The 20,209-nt window shown below is 38.5% G+C and overlaps 1 protein-coding gene across 2 annotated transcripts in view; it reads left to right on the forward strand.

Annotated features, from left to right (window-relative positions):
• LOC124804772 (dual specificity mitogen-activated protein kinase kinase dSOR1) overlaps positions 1–20,209 on the forward strand; it is a 77,392-nt gene that overhangs the window by 34,196 nt on the left and 22,987 nt on the right. For both annotated transcript variants that reach the window (XM_047265092.1, XM_047265093.1), the window contains 4 exons: positions 16,807–16,919; positions 17,921–18,032; positions 18,131–18,307; positions 18,387–18,570. In XM_047265092.1, the coding sequence (XP_047121048.1) occupies positions 16,807–16,919; positions 17,921–18,032; positions 18,131–18,307; positions 18,387–18,570 (586 nt within the window). The remainder of the gene's footprint in view (positions 1–16,806; positions 16,920–17,920; positions 18,033–18,130; positions 18,308–18,386; positions 18,571–20,209) is intronic.

Here is a 20,209-nt window from a genome sequence, read left to right on the forward strand (position 1 = left end):
AATCTGACCCAAGTATAAGTTCCTCACAAAAAAATGAAAGTCAATTCAGTGATAAGAAAATCTCAGTGATAATGATAATTCAATTAAACCGAAATATCGGTCTTTGGCCCTGTGCAAAAAAAATCAGAATTAATTTCTTACCTCATTGAAACTGCTTGTCAAATTTCTGCTCTTATTGTTAGCCACGGCTTGGAGGAACTGCATTGCAAATAATATTTATTTATTTATTTATTTTTTTTTTTAACTGAAACTTTTCTTTAAGGGAAGTGCAAGGAAATCGTTAGTTCAATTAAATAAATTTTTTTTTTGTAAAAATTGCTTTGAAATCAAAATTATTATTGGGGCACTTGTTGAAAATTAATTACAATAAATAAACTTTACATTGTCTGATGATTACCTTGTTGTTGTTGTTGTTGTTGTGGTCTTCAGTCCTGAGACTGGTTTGATGCAGCTCTCCATGCTACTCTATCCTGTGCAAGCTTTTTCATCTCCCAGTACCTACTGCAACCTACATCCTTCTGAATCTGCTTAGTGTATTCATCTCTTGGTCTCCCTCTACGATTTTTACCCTCCACGCTGCCCTCCAATACTAAATTGGTGATCCCTTGATGCCTCAGAACATGTCCTACCAACCGATCCCTTCTTCTGGTCAAGTTGTGCCACAAACTTCTCTTCTCCCCAATCCTATTCAATACTTCCTCATTAGTTATGTGATCTACCCATCTAATCTTCAGCATTCTTCTGTAGCACCACATTTCGAAAGCTTCTATTCTCTTCTTGTCCAAACTATTTATCGTCCATGTTTCACTTCCATACATGGCTACACTCCATACGAATACTTTCAGAAATGACTTCCTGACACTTAAATCAATACTCGATGTTAACAAATTTCTCTTCTTCAGAAACGCTTTCCTTGCCATTGCCAGCCTACATTTTATATCCTCTCTACTTCGACCATTATCAGTTATTTTGCTCCCCAAATAGCAAAACTCCTTTACTACTTTAAGTGCCTCATTTCCTAATCTAATTCCCTCAGCATCACCCGACTTAATTAGGCTACATTCCATTATCCTTGTTTTGCTTTTGTTGATGTTCATCTTATATCCTCCTTTCAAGACACTGTCCATTCCATTCAACTGCTCTTCCAAGTCCTTTGCTGTGTCTGACAGAATTACAATGTCATCGGCGAACCTCAAAGTTTTTATTTCTTCTCCATGAATTTTAATACCTACTCCGAATTTTTCTTTTGTTTCCTTTACTGCTTGCTCAATATACAGATTGAACAACATCGGGGAGAGGCTACAACCCTGTCTTACTCCCTTCCCAACCACTGCTTCCCTTTCATGTCCCTCGACTCTTATAACTGCCATCTGGTTTCTGTACAAATTGTAAATAGCCTTTCGCTCCCTGTATTTTACCCCTGCCACCTTTAGAATTTGAAAGAGAGTATTCCAGTCAACATTGTCAAAAGCTTTCTCTAAGTCTACAAATGCTAGAAACGTAGGTTTGCCTTTCCTCAATCTTTCTTCTAAGATAAGTCTTAAGGTCAGTATTGCCTCACGTGTTCCAGTGTTTCTACGGAATCCAAACTGATCTTCCCCGAGGTTGGCTTCTACTAGTTTTTCCATTCGTCTGTAAAGAATTCGTGTTAGTATTTTGCAGCTGTGACTTATTAAGCTGATAGTTCGGTAATTTTCACATCTGTCAACACCTGCTTTCTTTGGGATTGGAATTATTATATTCTTCTTGAAGTCTGAGGGTATTTCGCCTGTCTCATACATCTTCCTCACCAGATGGTAGAGTTTTGTCAGGACTGGCTCTCCCAAGGCCGTCAGTAGTTCCAATGGAATATTGTCTACTCCGGGGGCTTTGTTTCGACTCAGGTCTTTCAGTGCTCTGTCAAACTCTTCACGCAGTATCGTATCTCCCATTTCATCTTCATCTACATCCTCTTCCATTTCCATAATATTGTCCTCAAGTACATCGCCCTTGTATAGACCCTCTATATACTCCTTCCACCTTTCTGCTTTCCCTTCTTTGCTTAGAACTGGGTTTCCATCTGAGCTCTTGATATTCATACAAGTCGTTCTCTTATCTCCAAAGGTCTCTTTAATTTTCCTGTAGGCGGTATCTATCTTACCCCTAGTGAGATAGGCCTCTACATCCTTACATTTGTCCTCTAGCCATCCCTGCTTAGCCATTTTGCACTTCCTGTCGATCTCATTTTTGAGACGTTTGTATTCCTTTTTGCCTGTTTCACTTACTGCATTTTTATATTTTCTCCTTTCATCAATTAAATTCAATATTTCTTCTGTTACCCAAGGATTTCTACTAGCCCTCGTCTTTTTACCTACTTGATCCTCTGCTGCCTTCACTACTTCATCCCTCAAAGCTACCCATTCTTCTTCTACTGTATTTATTTCCCCCATTCCTGTCAATTGCTCCCTTATGCTCTCCCTGAATCTCTGTACCACCTCTGGTTCTTTCAGTTTATCCAGGTCCCATCTCCTTAAATTCCCACCTTTTTGCAGTTTCTTCAGTTTTAATCTACAGGTCATAACCAATAGATTGTGGTCAGAGTCCACATCTGCCCCTGGAAATGTCTTACAATTTAAAACCTGGTTCCTAAATCTCTGTCTTACCATTATATAATCTATCTGATACCTTTTAGTATCTCCAGGGTTCTTCCATGTATACAACCTTCTTTCATGATTCTTAAACCAAGTGATTACCTTAATTAACAATATACCTCATTCAGCATCTTGACCAGAATGCCATGTCGACGCTCCCCAACTCCTCACACACACAACTGCACTCGACTGCTACTACCGACATACTGCACTGCTCACAGACTGCCCACTGACAGACTGCTCGCAACTGTACTACACGACGACTACTAGCGTACTGCTCGCAACACTCGCGCGGTCAAGCGCAGACCAACCACGATAAAAGGCTCTCTGGTCAAAGATTTTATCATGCCTCACCATCGCTGCTACGTTACATACGTGTTTCACAATGAATGTAAGAAGTACAGCCAAATGATTTTGGGCTCATAGTACAGTTTTGTCAATGTATTATCCAATGAAATACTCCAATGCAAAACTTTCTACAGTTTGTATTATTCATGGACTATGCCTTTTTGAACTGTGATAATGTATTCAGATGCTCTTTTAGGCATTTCTGGAGTCATAAAAATCCATCCACTACACTTACCTCAGTTGACAAGCAACAGTTCTCATCAACTTGTGGACTTGGATTGCCAAAGATCAAACAATATGTCCTTACTTGCTGTTACCCCATGTCACTGGTGCACATTACATTGTGTCAGTTCGAGATCTGCTGCCTCACTTGTTCGGGCTTGTACTTTGGTTGTCCCTGAGAGGATATGGTTTCAGCATGAGGCGGCACCAGCGCACTTTGATCTTGATACCTGTAAGTGCTGAACAACAGAATTCATCATCATTTGACTGTAAGGTCCTGTTTCATTCCCTGTGTGATCTCCAGATGGGTATTTTCGTATTGTGTGTCTTGAATTCATTAGTGTGTGTAGCCTAAACTGAAGTTGAACAGGAAATGGTTGTTAATGCCTTATTTGCTCCTCTCATTATAAGAGCGATATTTTAGAGTGTGTGCAAAACTTTGTGTGCCATTGTAATAGATGCATTGGGACTCCTGTTGGTCACTTTAAGCAGTTGTTTATCTCTACAAGAAACTAAGTAGTCATTTTTGACTATTAGTTCCTTATCTAATAGTACATCATTCAGGATACTTTTCCCACATCCATGTATTACATATATCAGTTTCACACATTTATTTCCAAAATATTTTGGGGTTATAACTGAAAATTTAACTGCCCAATTGTTATGTATTTAAACTTTGACTTAAGTCTTTGGTTATAATGTTGTACTTCACTCACTGTTATTTCTTGAAGCTGCAGCCTGTCTCCTCCATCTGACTTCAGTGCTAGCGGGCAGCAGTCACTGTATGTACTGTTTCATTTGAGGACAACAGCACATGAAAAGCAAATAAACTATACATTAGAAAAGCATGTGAAATTTATTGCATCCCTATGTTCCACAGCACGATTTAGCACTATAAAAGTTTTCTTGTATCGTGACATTTAAAATACATCTGTCCTGTGTTATAAATAAATGTAACAGGGCTGTGTACATAGATTATTACTAAGTTTGTAAAACAGCTTTCCTTGTGTACTTGCTTTGAAGTGTGTTAGTTATATCACCAAAGTTTAATTCATAAGCCAATCTACAATGCCAAGTCTTCTTAACCCTTTTAGTGCCAAATACGATCTGATTGTGATCCAGATTTTCGGCGAAAAATGCCAGTAACGATCTGATCGTGATGCCTTTCTCATTCATTTTTTCTGCACTTGAAGGCAAAGTTGTTAGTATTTCCTAGCGAATGAGAAAGGCATCACGATCAGATCGTTACTGGCATTTTTCGCCGAAAATCTGGATCACTATCAGATCGTATTTGGCACTAAAATGGTTAAATCTAATAATCTATTTTCCAAGTGGCAGCAGAATGCACACATAAAAGACGGTTGTAATTGGCAAGCTTTCAGAGCCAGTGGCTACTTCTTCAGGATGGCACGTGTGGTGAAGCAGTTGCCAAGGTTATGATTGTCATGTTGTAGAGCATACTCTGCAACAGGATATTATAAGTTGCCAGTATACACCCTCTGCCCATGTCCATTCATCCTAAATGGTAATTTGGTGGTTGTCATTGCAATGTAGAAGGCCAAACAGTGTTTACATAACAGCTGGCATATGATGTGTGTCATTTCACAGATGGCTCTCTCTTTGATAGTGTATGTTTTGCCTGTTACAGAGCTGCTATAGGTGGTGGTAGGAGGGTGCATAGGTCAAGTGTTGCAGCAGGAGCAGTCACAGGGGTAGAAGCCATAGGGTAGGTAGATGGGTGCAGAAGGAGCATCAGGTCTGACAAGAATATTGTGGAGATTGAGAGGGCAATGGAAAGCTATTCTAGGTTTGGTTGGCAAAATTTCGGACTGAATATATCTCTTTTCACCGCATGATTTTAGGAAGACATGGCCCCGCCGAAGTAGTTGATTAACACATTCCACACCAGGCTAATACTGTGTCACCAGTGGTGTGCTCCGAATTTGCTTATTGGAGGGATCAGCAGTACCAGGATTGGTACTTCACCTTTGAGGGGCAGACAATCAAATAGATCAGGGGAACAGCCATGAGAAAAATGATGGCTCCTTCCTATGCCAACCTTTTCATGGGTCTCTTGGAGGGCACTTTCCTGGGATCTGTAAGTCTTCAGCCCCTGGTTTGGTTTAGATACATTGATGACATCTTTACCATATGGACTTATGGTGAGGCTGACCTGCTAAAGTTCCTAGAATCTATGAATACCTTCTCCCAATTAAATTTCACATGGTCATATTCCAAATCCCATGCCACTTTCCTTGATGTTGATCTCATTCTCACTGAAGGCCGGCTACACACTTCTGTCCAAATTAAACCTACCAACAGAAAACAGTACTTACATTTTGACAGTTGCCATCCTTTCCATGTCAAACATTCCGTCCAATACAACCTTGGCATCCCAGGCAAATGTATTTCATCTACATCTACATACATACTCCGCAATCCACCATACGGTGCGTGGCAGAGGGTACCTCGTACCACAACAAGCATCTTCTCTCCCTGTTCCACTCCCAAACAGAATGAGGGAAAAATGCCTATATGCCTCTGTAAGAGCCCTAATCTCTCTTATCTCATCTTTGTGGTCTTTCCACGAAATATAAGTTGGTGGCAGTAAAATTGTACTGCAGTCAGCCTCAAATGCTAGTTCTCTAAATTTCCTCAGTAGCGATTCACGAAAAGAACGCCTCGTTTCTTCCAGAGACTCCCACCCGAGTTCCTGAAGCATTTCCGTAACACTCGCATGATGATATCTACCAATAACAAATCTAGCAGCCCGCCTCTCAATTGCTTCTATATCCACCCTCAATCCGACCTGATAGGGATCCCAAACGGTCGAGCAGTATTCAAGAATAGGTCGTATTAATGTTTTATAAGTGGTCTCTTTTACAGATGAACCACATCTTCCCAAAATTCTACCAATGAACCGAAGACGACTATCCGCCTTCCCCACAACTGCCATTACCCGCGCTTGTCCCACTTCATACCGCTCTGCAATGTTACGCCCAAATATTTAATCGACGTGGCTGTGTCAAGCGCTACACTTCTAATGGAGTATTCAAACATTATGGGATTCTTTTTGCTATTCATCTGCATTAATTTACATTTATCTATATTTAGAGTTAGCTGCCATTCTTTACACCAATCACAAATCCTGTCCAAGTCATCTTGTATCCTCCTACAGTCACTCAATGATGACACCTTCTCGTACACCACAGCATCATAAGCAAACAGCCGCACATTGCTATCCAAAAGATCATTTATGTAGATAGAAAACAACAGACCTACCACACTGCCCTGGGGCACTCCAGATGATACCCTCACCTCCGATGAACACTCACCTTCGAGGACAACTTACTGGGTTCTATTACTTAAGAAGTCTTCGAGCCACTTGGGAACCAATCCTTTATGCTTGTACCTTAGTTAGGAGTCTGCAGTGGGTCACCGATTCAAACGCTTTCCGGAAGTCAAGGAATATGGCATTCGTCTGATACCCTTCATCCATGGTTTGCAAGATATCATGTGAAAAAAGGGCGAGTTGCGTTTCGCAGGAGCGATGCTCTCTATAGCTGTGCTGATGCATGGACAGCAACTTGTCTGTCTCAAGGAAATTCATTATATTCGAACTGAGAATATGTTCGAGAATCCTGCAACAAACTGATGTTAAGAATATTGGTCTGTAATTTTGAGGATCTGTCCTTCTACCCTTCTTATATACAGGCGTCACCTGCGCTTTTTTCCAGTCGCTTGGGACTTTACGTTGGGCAAAAGATTCGCGATAAATGCAAGCTAAGTAAGGAGCCAATGCAGAAGAGTACTCTCTGTAAAACCGAATTGGAATCCCATCAGCACCTGGCAATTTATTTATTTTCAACCCATTCAGCTGCTTCACAACCCCAGGGATGTCTATCACTATGTCCTCCATACGGGAATCTGTACGAGACTCAAACGGTGGTATGTTTGTACGATCCTTCTGCGTGAAAGATTTCTAAAATGCTAAATTTAAAATTTCGGCTTTCGTTTTGCTGTCTTCGCGATTTGTTCAGATGCAGACACTCTACAGCAATACACCACCATTCTCACTTCAGCTTTCACTGCATGTAATTACCCCACCAGCCTAGTTAAAAAGCAGATTTCCAATCCTGGTACTGCTGATCCCTCCAAAAAACAACTTTGGAGCACACCACTGGTGACACATTATTAGCCTGGTGTGGAATGTGTTAATCAACTACTTCGGCAGGGCCGTTTCTTCCTAAAATCATGTGCTGAAAAGAGATATATTCAGTCCGAAATTTTGTCCACCACACGTAGAATAGCTTTCTATTGCCCTCCCAATCTCCACAATATTCTTGTCTGACCCAATGTTCCTTCTGCACCCATCTCCCTACCCTATAGCTCCTACCCTTGTGACCGCTCCTGCTGCAACACTTGACCTATGCACCCTCCTACCACCACCTATAGCAGCCCTGTAACAGGCAAAACATATACTATCAAAGGGAGAGTCATCTGTGAAATGACACACGTCATATACCAGCTGTTATGTAGACACTGTTTGGCCTTCTACATCGGAATGACTACCACCAAATTACCATTTGGGATGAATGGGCATAGGCATAGGGTGTATACTGGCAGCTCGCAATATCCTGTTGCAGAGCATGTTCTACAACATGACAAACATGACCTCGGCACCTGTTTCATCATACGTGCCATCCAGATTCTTCCCCCAGACACCAGTTTCTCAGAACTATGCAGGTGGGAACTTGCACTATAGCATGTCCTTGCTTCTCGCCACCCACCTGTCCCTGATTTACATTAATTTCTTTGATCTACTCATTTTTTCACAGTAACTACTTTTTGCTTCACTCTGTTTTAGTTTTCTTCATCTTTCATTGTCTTTCCCATCTATTTTTCACTGCCCCCCCTCCCACCTCTGTTACATGCAATGCACTTACCTTTTCTCTCTTATTAACTCATGCATGATGTTTAAGCAGTAATGTCTGTCTACATATTACCCTGTCTTCCACCTTTTAAGCTCTCAGGTGTTCAGATCTCTTTCAATGCAGTCCCCACAGTCAGTCCGCCATTCTCATTCCGTATGGTAAGTCTCCCCTGACCTGCAGTTCTGGGTGACTTTCCTGAAATCTACCCCTTTTCCTAGAACTCTCCAGTCCTTCTCCTTCACCCCTCTTCCTTCCCCTTCAACCCTTCTGCCTGAAGATAGAGCCACTGGCTCAGAAAGCTTGCGAATTACAACTGTCTTCTATGTGTGTGTTCTGCCACCGCTTGGTGAGTAGATTTTTTTAATCATCCAATTAAATTATTTTGTCAATAATTGATTGCTTTTATGATAATCTATTTTGCATCATTGTGGTTCATATGATATTCTTTATCCTTTCCCACACACTAAATGTTCTTTCAGACTAACAGTCATGGATACTGAAAGGAAACAATATTTTTTTGGAGCAACAGATGTTTGGGAAGCTGTTTCTCAGCTGTTGTTCAAGAATTCTATTTCAGAGTTGAGGTGGAAGAGACATTAGCTGAAATTGGCTCCCTGAATTCCTTTCATATGATTCCTTTCTTGTGTGATATCAGCTGCCAAGTCAGTGTTCCATATTTCATGAACGAACTTTCCAGGCTTAACTTAAGGATTGGCCATGTACCATCCCTGTCACCACTATTAACACTTGAGATGGAATTTGTGAACTCCAAATCTCTGTATGCAGTATTATTCATGTAAAAGTAAGCGTAAGTTTTCCAAATGTTCATGAATCTTGTAACTGAGGTGGGACTTTGGTACCAGTCCAGTAACGCATAGTGGGATGTGGGAAATTAATCATTAATCTTCTGGGGGTGAATTCAGTCTGGGGTCGACACACCTCCCCAGCCCAGAAGCAGTGCTTTAACTCACATAGTTAACCAGGCAGGTTCACTGTTATATATTTCATACTGTACTTCTGCATTTCATCAGTTTTCAGATACGTAAATAAACATGGCAGCTCATTGTTTTGCTTCCTTTGGTCACATGGGTTATGCTACAGATCAGGCTGTCACCACAGAATAATTTTGATTAAATATTGTGATAAACATTCTTTGAGTTCTGTTCTACCACCAAAAACACATTGGCATGTTGTCATGGGCCCTGTGTTATGATTGGTTGATAGAAGCAAACTGAGCAGGTGTCATGTTGATTTGCACATTTTTTTAAGCTGAAATGCTTTATTTGGCAGTTTTTTGTTCACATTTATATGCAATTTAATTGATATTTTCTGATTTAAAAATCTCTTCAAAATGCATTGTGCTTTTCTCTTCCTCCCCTCCCAACCTCACACACCCTCACACACACACACACACACACACACACACACACACACACACACCGAAACGTTTTGGAGTGTAATTCCATGACTTCTATTTCAAGGAAAAACAATTTGCAGATGCATTCATTAAAATGAGAAAAGTAACTTTTATGATGAAACTAACAAACTGATGAAAAACACATAGAGAAATATTTCAGGCAGAGATGAAGGAAACTGTGAAACACACTGAGTTGCACCTGTCAGATAGCCCGCAAATTCTTTTGGTCACCTTTATATGCAAGTTTGTGTTGACAGCAGTAGGTTCTTATTTCAACAATAGGATTATAATGATGAGCTCTGTTAATGAAGAAATGCAAAAAGCATGGATGGAGAGGGCGGGGATAGTGAGGTTGACAACAGGATGATTATGAGAGCAGAGGATGTGTTGTAAACATAATTCCCATTTGCATAGTTCAGAGAAGCTGGTGGTGGAGCGAAGGATCCAGACCACTCAGGGTGTGAAGCAGCCATTGAAATTGAGCATTTTGTGCTCAGCTGCATATTGTTTTCAATGAGTGGTATCCTTTAATCCAAAAGTATTTATATTCTACAAGAACTTTATGAAAGATATGAACAACAGTAAATCTTTTTAAACAGCACCCTCTGTTTTTCATTTGGTAATCTACTTCCACTCCTCAATAGCTGCTCATAAGTGTATTACAGTGTACCACTCATTAAATGCGACATTATTAAAAATGTAACATAATATTGTATTTAACTTCTCCACATACTGGAGAGGACAGTAAACAAATGAAAATGTGGACAATGCCAACTGGTCATTCAGTCAACTATGTTCAGTTAAAGCTTTATGTGAGTACAGTGTACACCAATGGGGGGAAAAGTAGAAATGCTGCTCATCTGTGGAGAATGTAAGTTAGTAGAACAGGAATTGCAATATTGTTTTGTTATTTATGATAGAACTAAATGTAGTGCTGTTCTATAATACCTTTAAATGATATGTTGTGTACAGGAAAGGCAATTCTTGATTAAAAATTGCACTATCATTATTTTAATCGTTGTTGATGATAGGCATAATGCTATGCAGGCAGAGGAACTCTACAGAGAGTGATATCCTGACAAGGCTTCACTTCCACACCGTATTGCAATTAGTGTTCTGCTAAATTTACATTCTCCATAGATAAGCAGCACTTCTACCTTCCGTTCGTTGCTGTGCAATGTACTTACACCAAACTTCAACTGTAGCTGGTTGACTGTATGACTTTCATGCATTTTCTTTGTATTTTCATTTGTTTACTGTCACCTCAAGCAAGTGGATGAGTTAAGTTATCCTGGGTGCCTACACTGTATACTCATACCGGAGAGTCAAAGTCAGTTTTGTATTAGGTTTTTAACAGTGTCATGTCATGTTAATGGTACACTGTGATACATTTTTGAACAGGTCTTTAAGAGAGGAAATGGAGTAGTGAATAAAAAATAATAGTATACTACTTAAAAAATGGACAGCAGTTCATATCTTCATAACGAACAAAATCGTAAGTAATATGAAAGGGATTGATTGCTACTCGCCATATAGCGGAGATATTGAGTCTCGGACAGGCACAACAAAAAGACTACTAAACACACAAACTTTTTCCAAAAGGCCTCCTTCTGAAGTAGACAACAGACACGTGCACATTCACTCAAACACAGCTCTCACACATGATCACTGTCTGTGGCTGCCAAGGTCAGCCAGAGGCAGTGGTCACGTGTGTATGAGCTGCGTTTACTTGAATGAGTGTGTGTATGTTGTCTATTGCAAAAGAAGGCCTTCTGGACAAAACTTATGGGTTTAGTAGCATCTTTGTTTGGTTGTCTGCTACTCAACATCTCTGCTATATGGTGAGTAGCAATCTATCATTTTCATATTGCTGTTATTCCATCCTGGATTTTCCATTGTTTAAAATTACAAGTAAGGAAATTATGATGATTAATATCCACCTGATAGTTACACAACATTTGACTCATACATTTTTAATTTTGCTTCTGGACAAAATTTGTTCGGTATGGTCAGGATAAATAGAATACCCTGTATTAAAGTGATGATAGCATATTGTCACTGAATAGAAATTTGAAGTTACGAGAATGCTTTCTTTTGAAAAACTTCCAACCTTGTTTGGATGCAGAATTATTTATTCTTTAATGAGTTAGTCTTAATGGGTTTGGAGAATTTTTTTAAGAATAATGGAACAAAATGAGATGTGTGAAGTCGGTGAATATAATTGATAAATGTATGTAATTAAGATTTCAAAAACATTGCTAAGTCAGATAACTGTATTGCTACAATTGGCCTGCTTCAGCAAATAGCCATCATGTAACATAATTTTGGTACAATATTTATAATATTATACATAAGTATTAATTAGAAAATATTATAAAATTTGTTACATACATCAGATGGGTTCAATATCCATATGTTATGGTGGTTCTGTTGCTATCTCCTTGTTCTAATTATACTCCATTAGTGTTCTAGGAGTAATAACAGTTGGTTATACTGGATATGGCTTGATGCTGTTGTTGTGGTCTTCAGTCCTAAGACTGGTTTGATGCAGCAGCTCTCTGTGCTACTCTATCCTGTGCTAGCATCTTCATCTCCGAATAACCAGTGCAATCGATATCTCTCTGAAACTGCTTACTGTACTCATCTCTCTGTCTCCATCTACGAATTCCTCCCCCCCCCCCCCCCCCCCCCCCTCCGCCACACACACACACACACACACACACACACACACACACACACACACACACACACACACTCTCTCTCTCTCTCTCTCTCTCTCTCTCTCTCTCTCTCTCTCTCTCTCCCTCCAGTACTAAACTGGTAATCCCTTGATGCATTAGACTGTGTCTTATCAACCTATCCCTTCTTCTGTCAAGTTGTGCCACAAATATTGTGTCTTCCCAACTCGATTCAGTACCTCCTCATAAGTTATGTGATCAATGCACCTGATCTTCAGCATTCTTCTGTAGCACCACATTTCTAAAACCTCTAATTCTCTTCTTGTCAAAACTGTTTATTGCCAGTGTTTCACTTCCATACATGTCTACACTCCAGATAGATGCCTTTAGAAAAGACTTCCTAACACTTAAATCCGTATTCAGTGCTAATAAATTACTCTCTTTCAGACATGCTTTCCCACAACTTCATCTCTTTTCTCTAAAGGCCTCTTTATTTTCCTGTAGGTGGTATATATCTTTCCCCCAGTGATACATGCTTCTAAATCCTTACATTTGCCCTCTAGCCATTCCTTCTTAGCCAGTTTGCACTTCCTATCAACCTCGTTTTTTTAGACGTTTGTATTCCCTGTGGCATGCTTCATTTGCTACATTTTTTAAATTTTATCCTTTCATCAGTTAAATTCAATATCTCTTGTGTTATCCAAAGTTTTCTACTAGGTCTTGTCTTTTTACCCATTGATTCTATGCTACCTTGATAATTTTAAGATTGTCTTCCTTTTCTGTAGAACAGTAATTATGTGACAGCTTATTTGACCAATGTGTACTAACAGTATTGTATGGTTATAATCAGTTTTGTGTATCATGATGTATTTCAGTAATCTTTCCTTTTGATTTCACTGGTGGTCTTACTTAATATCTGGTTTGGTGGTCCGGTGTAACCTCTGGCCAGGCGTCAACCTTTGTTAGTAACTGTCCTCACCCATTCAGTCCCCTCCCTGTTCCCATTCCAGCACTACACCGCCGTCATTTCACTGCCACACCCAGTCTTTTAATTTCTTTTTATTTCTCTCCTTTCTGCTCCCCCCCCCCCTCCCCCCCATCTTCTCTCCTGACATTCCATCTAAACTGCAGTACTTCACTATCTGCCACCCCCACCATACTATCCCTCCCCCTCCCCACCCCAGCCTCCTTCTCATCCCCACCTAGTCCCCACTCCCATCATGCACTGTTGCTGCTGCTCGTAGTGTGGTTTCAGTTGTCTAAAGACTGCAGACTCTAAAAATACTTCATGAGCAAATTGTCCTAAGTCACAGAAAATACACCAAAAGCTTTATTGAAATCATTAATAAAAAAATTGATAGACATACAAAATATTACAAAACAACCACAGATTACACTAGATCACCAGTGATACCACTAGCAAAGATTGCTGAAATTACAGCATGTCCAACAAAACTGAAGGTAACCATACAATATCACTGGTATATCTGTCAAATAGTATAACCAGTTGTTACTACTTGAAGAACACTAAAAAGTAATGGAATGAAATTAAAACAAAGGGATAGAATCACAATAATGTGTGGATGTTAAAACCATTTTCTTACAGCATTTGAAATATTGTACCAAAATTATGTACCATTTACTTGAAGGTAACTTGATGAAGGCTGTTTGCCAAAATAGGCCTATTGTAATGAATAAAATTATCTGATTTACGAGCATTTTGGTGTTGTAATTACACAATGCCGTTAAATGACTTGTATAATTACAAACTGATAGGTGTTTGTTCATTTTCAACATAACTCTTAAAAACAGTAAAATACAACAAAAATAAAGAAAATAATTAAAAAATAAGCCATCAGAAAATAACACCAAAATCTGCAAAAAATAAAACAGATTGTTTCCTATTGCTACTGATAATTGTAGTGACCCTTGTCATATGCACATTTTCACTTGTATATTGCTTTCCCGAGAGCGATGTTCCAGAATGGAAATGCTCATTGTACACTCTTAACACAATGACATGTGAAAAGCTTTGTGCCTATGTTGATTTGAATCTGCTGTATACTTTTGGGCACTCATGGTAAGACCGTACTCAAATGCACCAATATTTCACTAACCCTTCCTGTAGTTAGGCATCGGAATCATTGATTGGTATGATGCCTAATGATATTCTATACACCAATAGCTATTGGTAGTTTACTTACTTGTGAGAGTACACACCATAAGAATAGTGGTACTTTTACAATTCACATTGCTACTTGTCAAGCAGTTAATGGTCTAAGCTAGATGGTAAGGTAATTTCTTGGAAGAACAACTGGTAAGGTATAATTTCCTTTAAATTTGCAGATATTTTCAGTTTTATGCATTGTCAGATGAAACTGGATTATTATTCAACCTCAGTGTCTTGAAGATTTTATTTACATAATGACACTGATTTATTCACATATTGTGTTCCATACATCACGGAATGAAAGGCGGGGGGGGGGGGGGGGGGGGGGGCTCTTCAGGGATGTAGAACAAATAAAGTCATACATTAACAGGCAGTTGTAACCACAACAGGGTACTTAAGTTTATTAACAATCAATGACAGTGGTGCTAATCTACTCAAATTGTTAACTATGAGATCTATTTCTGGATCACTCTGAATTACTTGAGAAGCCACAACTGTTAAAACAAAGGTAGCTTCTAATCATTCATATAGCATTATTGGTTTCAGAGAACAGTACCAACCGTCTGTATACTGGAAAAGTTAAAAATCTGTGTAATATTAACATTGGTGTGTGGTATTCTTTTACTTTGTTTGCGAATATCTGAGTCTCATGTCCCTTGTTGCTGAAGGCTCTGGAATCCTATTCTGCATAAAGACAGTCGGACTTCACTGAAAATTAATTAAAGTTGTATCTTTTGTGTCATTGTCACTTTCTTCTTGGCTGAAAACATCTGGTCTGGCTCTGATCTTTACTGATGTTATAACTTTAAGAATACAGAATTTCATTTAGAACATGATGTACCATACTTGTGATTAATAAATAAAATAAGGACAAGAAGTACATTTTTCACAATAATAATGTGTCCTCTAGTGCTAGAAGACACACATGTGTTCATCTACTACCACAACCAGGGTGTCAGAGTGTGATATATTAGTCTGTAAGAATCCTCATTTATGTAGAAAAAAAAAAGAAAAAGAAAAAAAAGCTAAGTGAGAAATCTTTAAACATTGTTGAAAATAATGAGGTGTGTTTTTTTAATTAAGTATTGTTTTGAAATAAAAATAAAACAAGTAGACTTTTATTAGCAATTTTTTTACGTGAAAGCCTGTACTGTAATCTACTTTTCTACGTAATTCCCACCAATATTCAGCATTTTTTGTTTGATTGTAAGATTTGAAATGCTTCCTCTGATAATCCCTCTGACTGTGTATTATGCGCTAAAGGTGTGAAAGGGGTTGAAATGCATCTTCAGATTTGTGAATTGTATGGAGAAAACATTGTGAGCAATGGGATAGCACAGAAGTGGGTGAGACCTTTTATAGATGGCCATACAAATGGGCATGAGGAGGTTGATGAAAAAGTGAGAGAGAACAGATGCTTTATGATTTTGACATTACGTGGTGAGTTTCTTAAACTGTTAAGAGGTGCAATTGTTGCCAAATCGTATCAGATTCCTGCAAGAATGGTTTTCAGAAATCTGGTTGTATGATACAATAAGTGCCTTAATATTGGTGAGAATTATGTAAAAAAAACTATTTAAAAATACAGGCTTTCATGTAAAAATAAAATTGTTAAGAAGAATCAGTGAATTTTTATATTATTTCAAAATGGTACTTAGAAAACAAGCCATGAATTAATATCACAACTAAAGGCTTCCCCACTCATTTTGTTCACTGCCTGGGAGCATTGCCTGATGTCTAGCAGAAAACTGTTATACACTTTTACACCAAAACCCCATTCTGAATCATTGATGGAGATGTATAACCTACATGGAAACTGTTTTTACCTCTAGTATTGTTGTTGTGAATTTCACACTTTTTCCTAAAGTCAGTCTTGTTACTAATAAGCACAAAAACCTGTATGGAGAAAGTGTATTGGCACATCAGTGATAGATTCCTAAGGTTCCTGAAGAATCTTCTACAAGATGCCCTGTTGTCAACTCTACATAATATGTTGGCTTCATTTTAGCTTGTTATCCAGCTGAACCCCAAGGAATTTTACAAATACTGTGAAAGTTTAGATACAATTGGAGGTAGTCAGTTTGTCCCGGTTTCTTTTGCAATGTTTCTGGTATTGTATATGGAAGAATGATGTACATGTCTCATATGTCACAACAGTACTTTACTATTCTTCACCACATCACTAATTTATTAGTTGCTCCATTTTGAAAGGATGTGTGTTTGATTTATAACCTGTCCACTAAAGTGTACAGTTTTCTTATTGTGAACATGACTGTGATTGGTTACTATTGTTCATAAAAATTACGTTGTGTTAAAAAAATATGTTCATTGCAATTAAACAAGCATTTTGTGTACTCATCGTTTCATGTTAAATATACAGATTCTGGCATTACATTTTCTTTTGCAGCTGATTCATCTTGAAGTGAAACCTGCTATTAAGAAGCAAATTATTAGAGAGCTGAAGGTTCTCCATGAGTGCAATTTTGCTCACATTGTTGGGTTTTATGGAGCATTTTACAGGTACTGTGGTGTTTATCAAGTTATGTGACTGTGACATATTTTGCATGTTCTTGATACATTATGACCATAATACACTCTTAAGACAAAGAGAGAGAGAGAGAGAGGGGGGGGGGGGGTGGCATGCCATGAAGGAATTATTTGAATAGGATGAAAATTGGTGGATGTGATTTACATGCACAGACAAACAAATGACTAAAATTTCAGAAAAATTTGATGATTTATTCAAGAGAAAGAGCTTCACAAATTGAGCAAGTTGAGAAAACATTGGTCAAAAACATTGGTCCATCTCTGGCCCTTATGAAAACAGTTGTTCTGCTTTGCACTGAGTTATAGAGTTATTGGATGACAGCCTGACAGCCATGAGCAATGGGTCTGGGTTGCCTTTTCTTTTCATAGTAGGTCCCATTAGCTTATATGTGCGGCATCCTTACAGCACAGTGGCGCGTCAACAATATTCTATGCCCCATTTTGTTGCCCATTATAGCAATCCATCCTGTGCTTAAATTTCAGCAGTACAATGCCACCCAAACATGGTAAGAGAACCTAAGTATGGATCATTATGAGTAGAAACTTCAACCAGCTTGGGGTTTTGGCAGTCTAACATGCCAATTGGACAGAATTTTACACGATATCCTTCAGGAGGACATCCAGCAACTCTACCAATCAACGTCAAGGCAAGTAACTGCTTGCTGGGCCAGAGGTTGACCAATGCACTATTGACTTGCTCAATTTGTGAATCTCTCTCTCTTGAATAAATCATCCAATTTTTCTGAAATTGTAATCATTTGTCTGTTTGTACATGTACATCACATCTACTGATTTCTGTTCCACTCAGATAATTCCTTTGTGGTGCATTGTTTCTTTTGTCTCAGAGTGTATATGCTGGCAATTCTGTTTTGGACCTATTTTGTGCTAGTGTAATTGCATTTCACTTAACTTTTTTTTAAACTATCATTACAGTGGACAAAACTGTGTACATTCATGTGCCTTTCATTTTATAGCGATGGCGAGATTAGTATTTGTATGGAGTACATGGATGGTGGTTCACTGGATTTGATATTGAAGAAAGCAGGCAAGATCCCAGAACCCATTCTTGGAAAAATTACGTCTGCTGTGAGTGTTCAGAAAGTGTTATGTGCTTCCATTTGGTATAAATATCTCTGTATATTATCAGATGTTGAGCAATGAATTGTCTGTGATTGAAATTTCAGGTGTTAAAAGGATTGAGCTATTTGAGAGACAAGCATGCCATAATGCACAGAGATGTGAAACCAAGTAATATCCTTGTAAACAGTGGTGGAGAGATTAAGATATGTGACTTTGGAGTGTCTGGTCAGTTAATAGATTCTATGGCCAATTCATTTGTAGGAACAAGGAGCTACATGTCGGTAAGCTTCAACATGGTTGTGCTGGCTGTGTCACTGGCAGTCTTTTTCTTACTTTTAATGCATTTCGTGTGTTGAACAGCCTGAACGTCTTCAAGGAACACATTACTCAGTCCAAAGTGATATCTGGTCATTGGGCTTGTCATTGGTAGAGATGGCAATAGGAATGTATCCTATTCCACCACCAGATGCTAAAACACTTGCCGCTATCTTTGGACCAAAAAGAATTGAGAATGGTGATGCACCTCCACAGTCTCCCACCCACAGTGAGTTTACTGTACTCTTTACATTTGATAACAGAAATCAACTAATCTTAGTTACAACATTAGTAAAAGAATTTCTAAGATGGTCATACGCTCCTGACAGAACTGCTAAAGCTGATTACTTTTCCCTATTAAACTACACTTTTTTGTCTTTCACGGATTTAGCAATTTTATGATTTTGTTAGTAGATTTAATAAAAATGCAGCACTATTGAAAACCATAACTTAAATGAACTATGTTTATGAAAAATTATAGCTCACAACAAATTAAATGCATCACTGTAGTAACTAAATTACCAATTGTATAAACTATCGAAAAACTGAAAGTAAAACAGTATCTCTTCCATATTATTTGTAGAAATAATTATATATTGGTTTTTAGTAAGATTCATAAATAAGAACACTTCATTTACTCGTCATAAATTGTTAATGGTGCATGAATTATAAATTAAAACAGAAAGTAAAAGGTCAATGATGAAAAGTTGAGAAAAATCTGTTTTGGGTAAATCTGTATTTACTAGTGATTTTCAAGTTCCATGTGTCATTTGCATGATAGATTATAATGATGTGGAATGAGTCATTTTGTATTTACATCAGAAATTAATTTGTAAATATGACTACATGCTGTACATTTACAAGAATATTATTATTATTATTATTATTATTATTATTATTATTATTATTATTAAGTAAACAGATGTGAGCTAGTATTTCCTACCCACTACATTTTACACTTTATAATAATAGATTTTCTTCTGTGGATTATGGGAGTTGTCAAGAAGAAACTTTTTCAGTTTGTTTTCAAATTGTATTTTGATTTTTTCCCCCCATGATCCATGGACCTTGCCGTTGGTGGGGAGGCTTGCGTGCCTCAGCGATACAGATGGCCGTACCGTAGGTGCAACCACAACGGAGGGGTATCTGTTGAGAGGCCAGACAAACATGTGGTTCCTGAAGAGGGGCAGCAGCCTTTTCAGTAGTTGCAAGGGCAACAGTCTGGATGATTGACTGATCTGGCCGTGAAAAACTAACCAAAACGGCCTTGCGGTGCTGGTACTGCGAACGGCTGAAAGCAAGGGGAAACTACAGCCGTAATTTTTCCCGAGGACATGCAGCTTTACTGTATGATTAAATGATGATGGCGTCCTCTTGGGTAAAATATTCGGAGGTAAAATAGTCCCCCATTCGGATCACCGGGCGGGGACTACTCAAGAGGACGTCGTTATCAGGAGAAAGAAAACTGGCATTCTACGGATCGGAGCGTGGAATGTAAGATCCCTTAATCGGGCAGATAGGTTAGAAAATTTAAAAAGGAAAATGGATAGGTTAAAGTTAGATATAGTGGGAATTAGTGAAGTTCGGTGGCAGGAGGAACAAGACTTTTGGTCAGGTGATTACAGGGTTATAAATACAAAATCAAATAGGGGTAATGCAGGAGTAGGTTTAATAATGAATAAAAAAATAGGAGTGCGGGTTAGCTACTACAAACAGCATAGTGAACGCATTATTGTGGCCAAGATAGACACAAAGCCCATGCCTACTACAGTAGTACAAGTTTATATGCCAACTAGCTCTGCAGATGATGAAGAAATTGATGAAATGTATGACGAGATAAAAGGAATTATTCAGGTAGTGAAGGGAGA

Source organism: Schistocerca piceifrons, chromosome 7 (assembly GCF_021461385.2).
Source record: "Schistocerca piceifrons isolate TAMUIC-IGC-003096 chromosome 7, iqSchPice1.1, whole genome shotgun sequence".
Lineage (NCBI taxonomy): Eukaryota > Metazoa > Arthropoda > Insecta > Orthoptera > Acrididae > Schistocerca > Schistocerca piceifrons.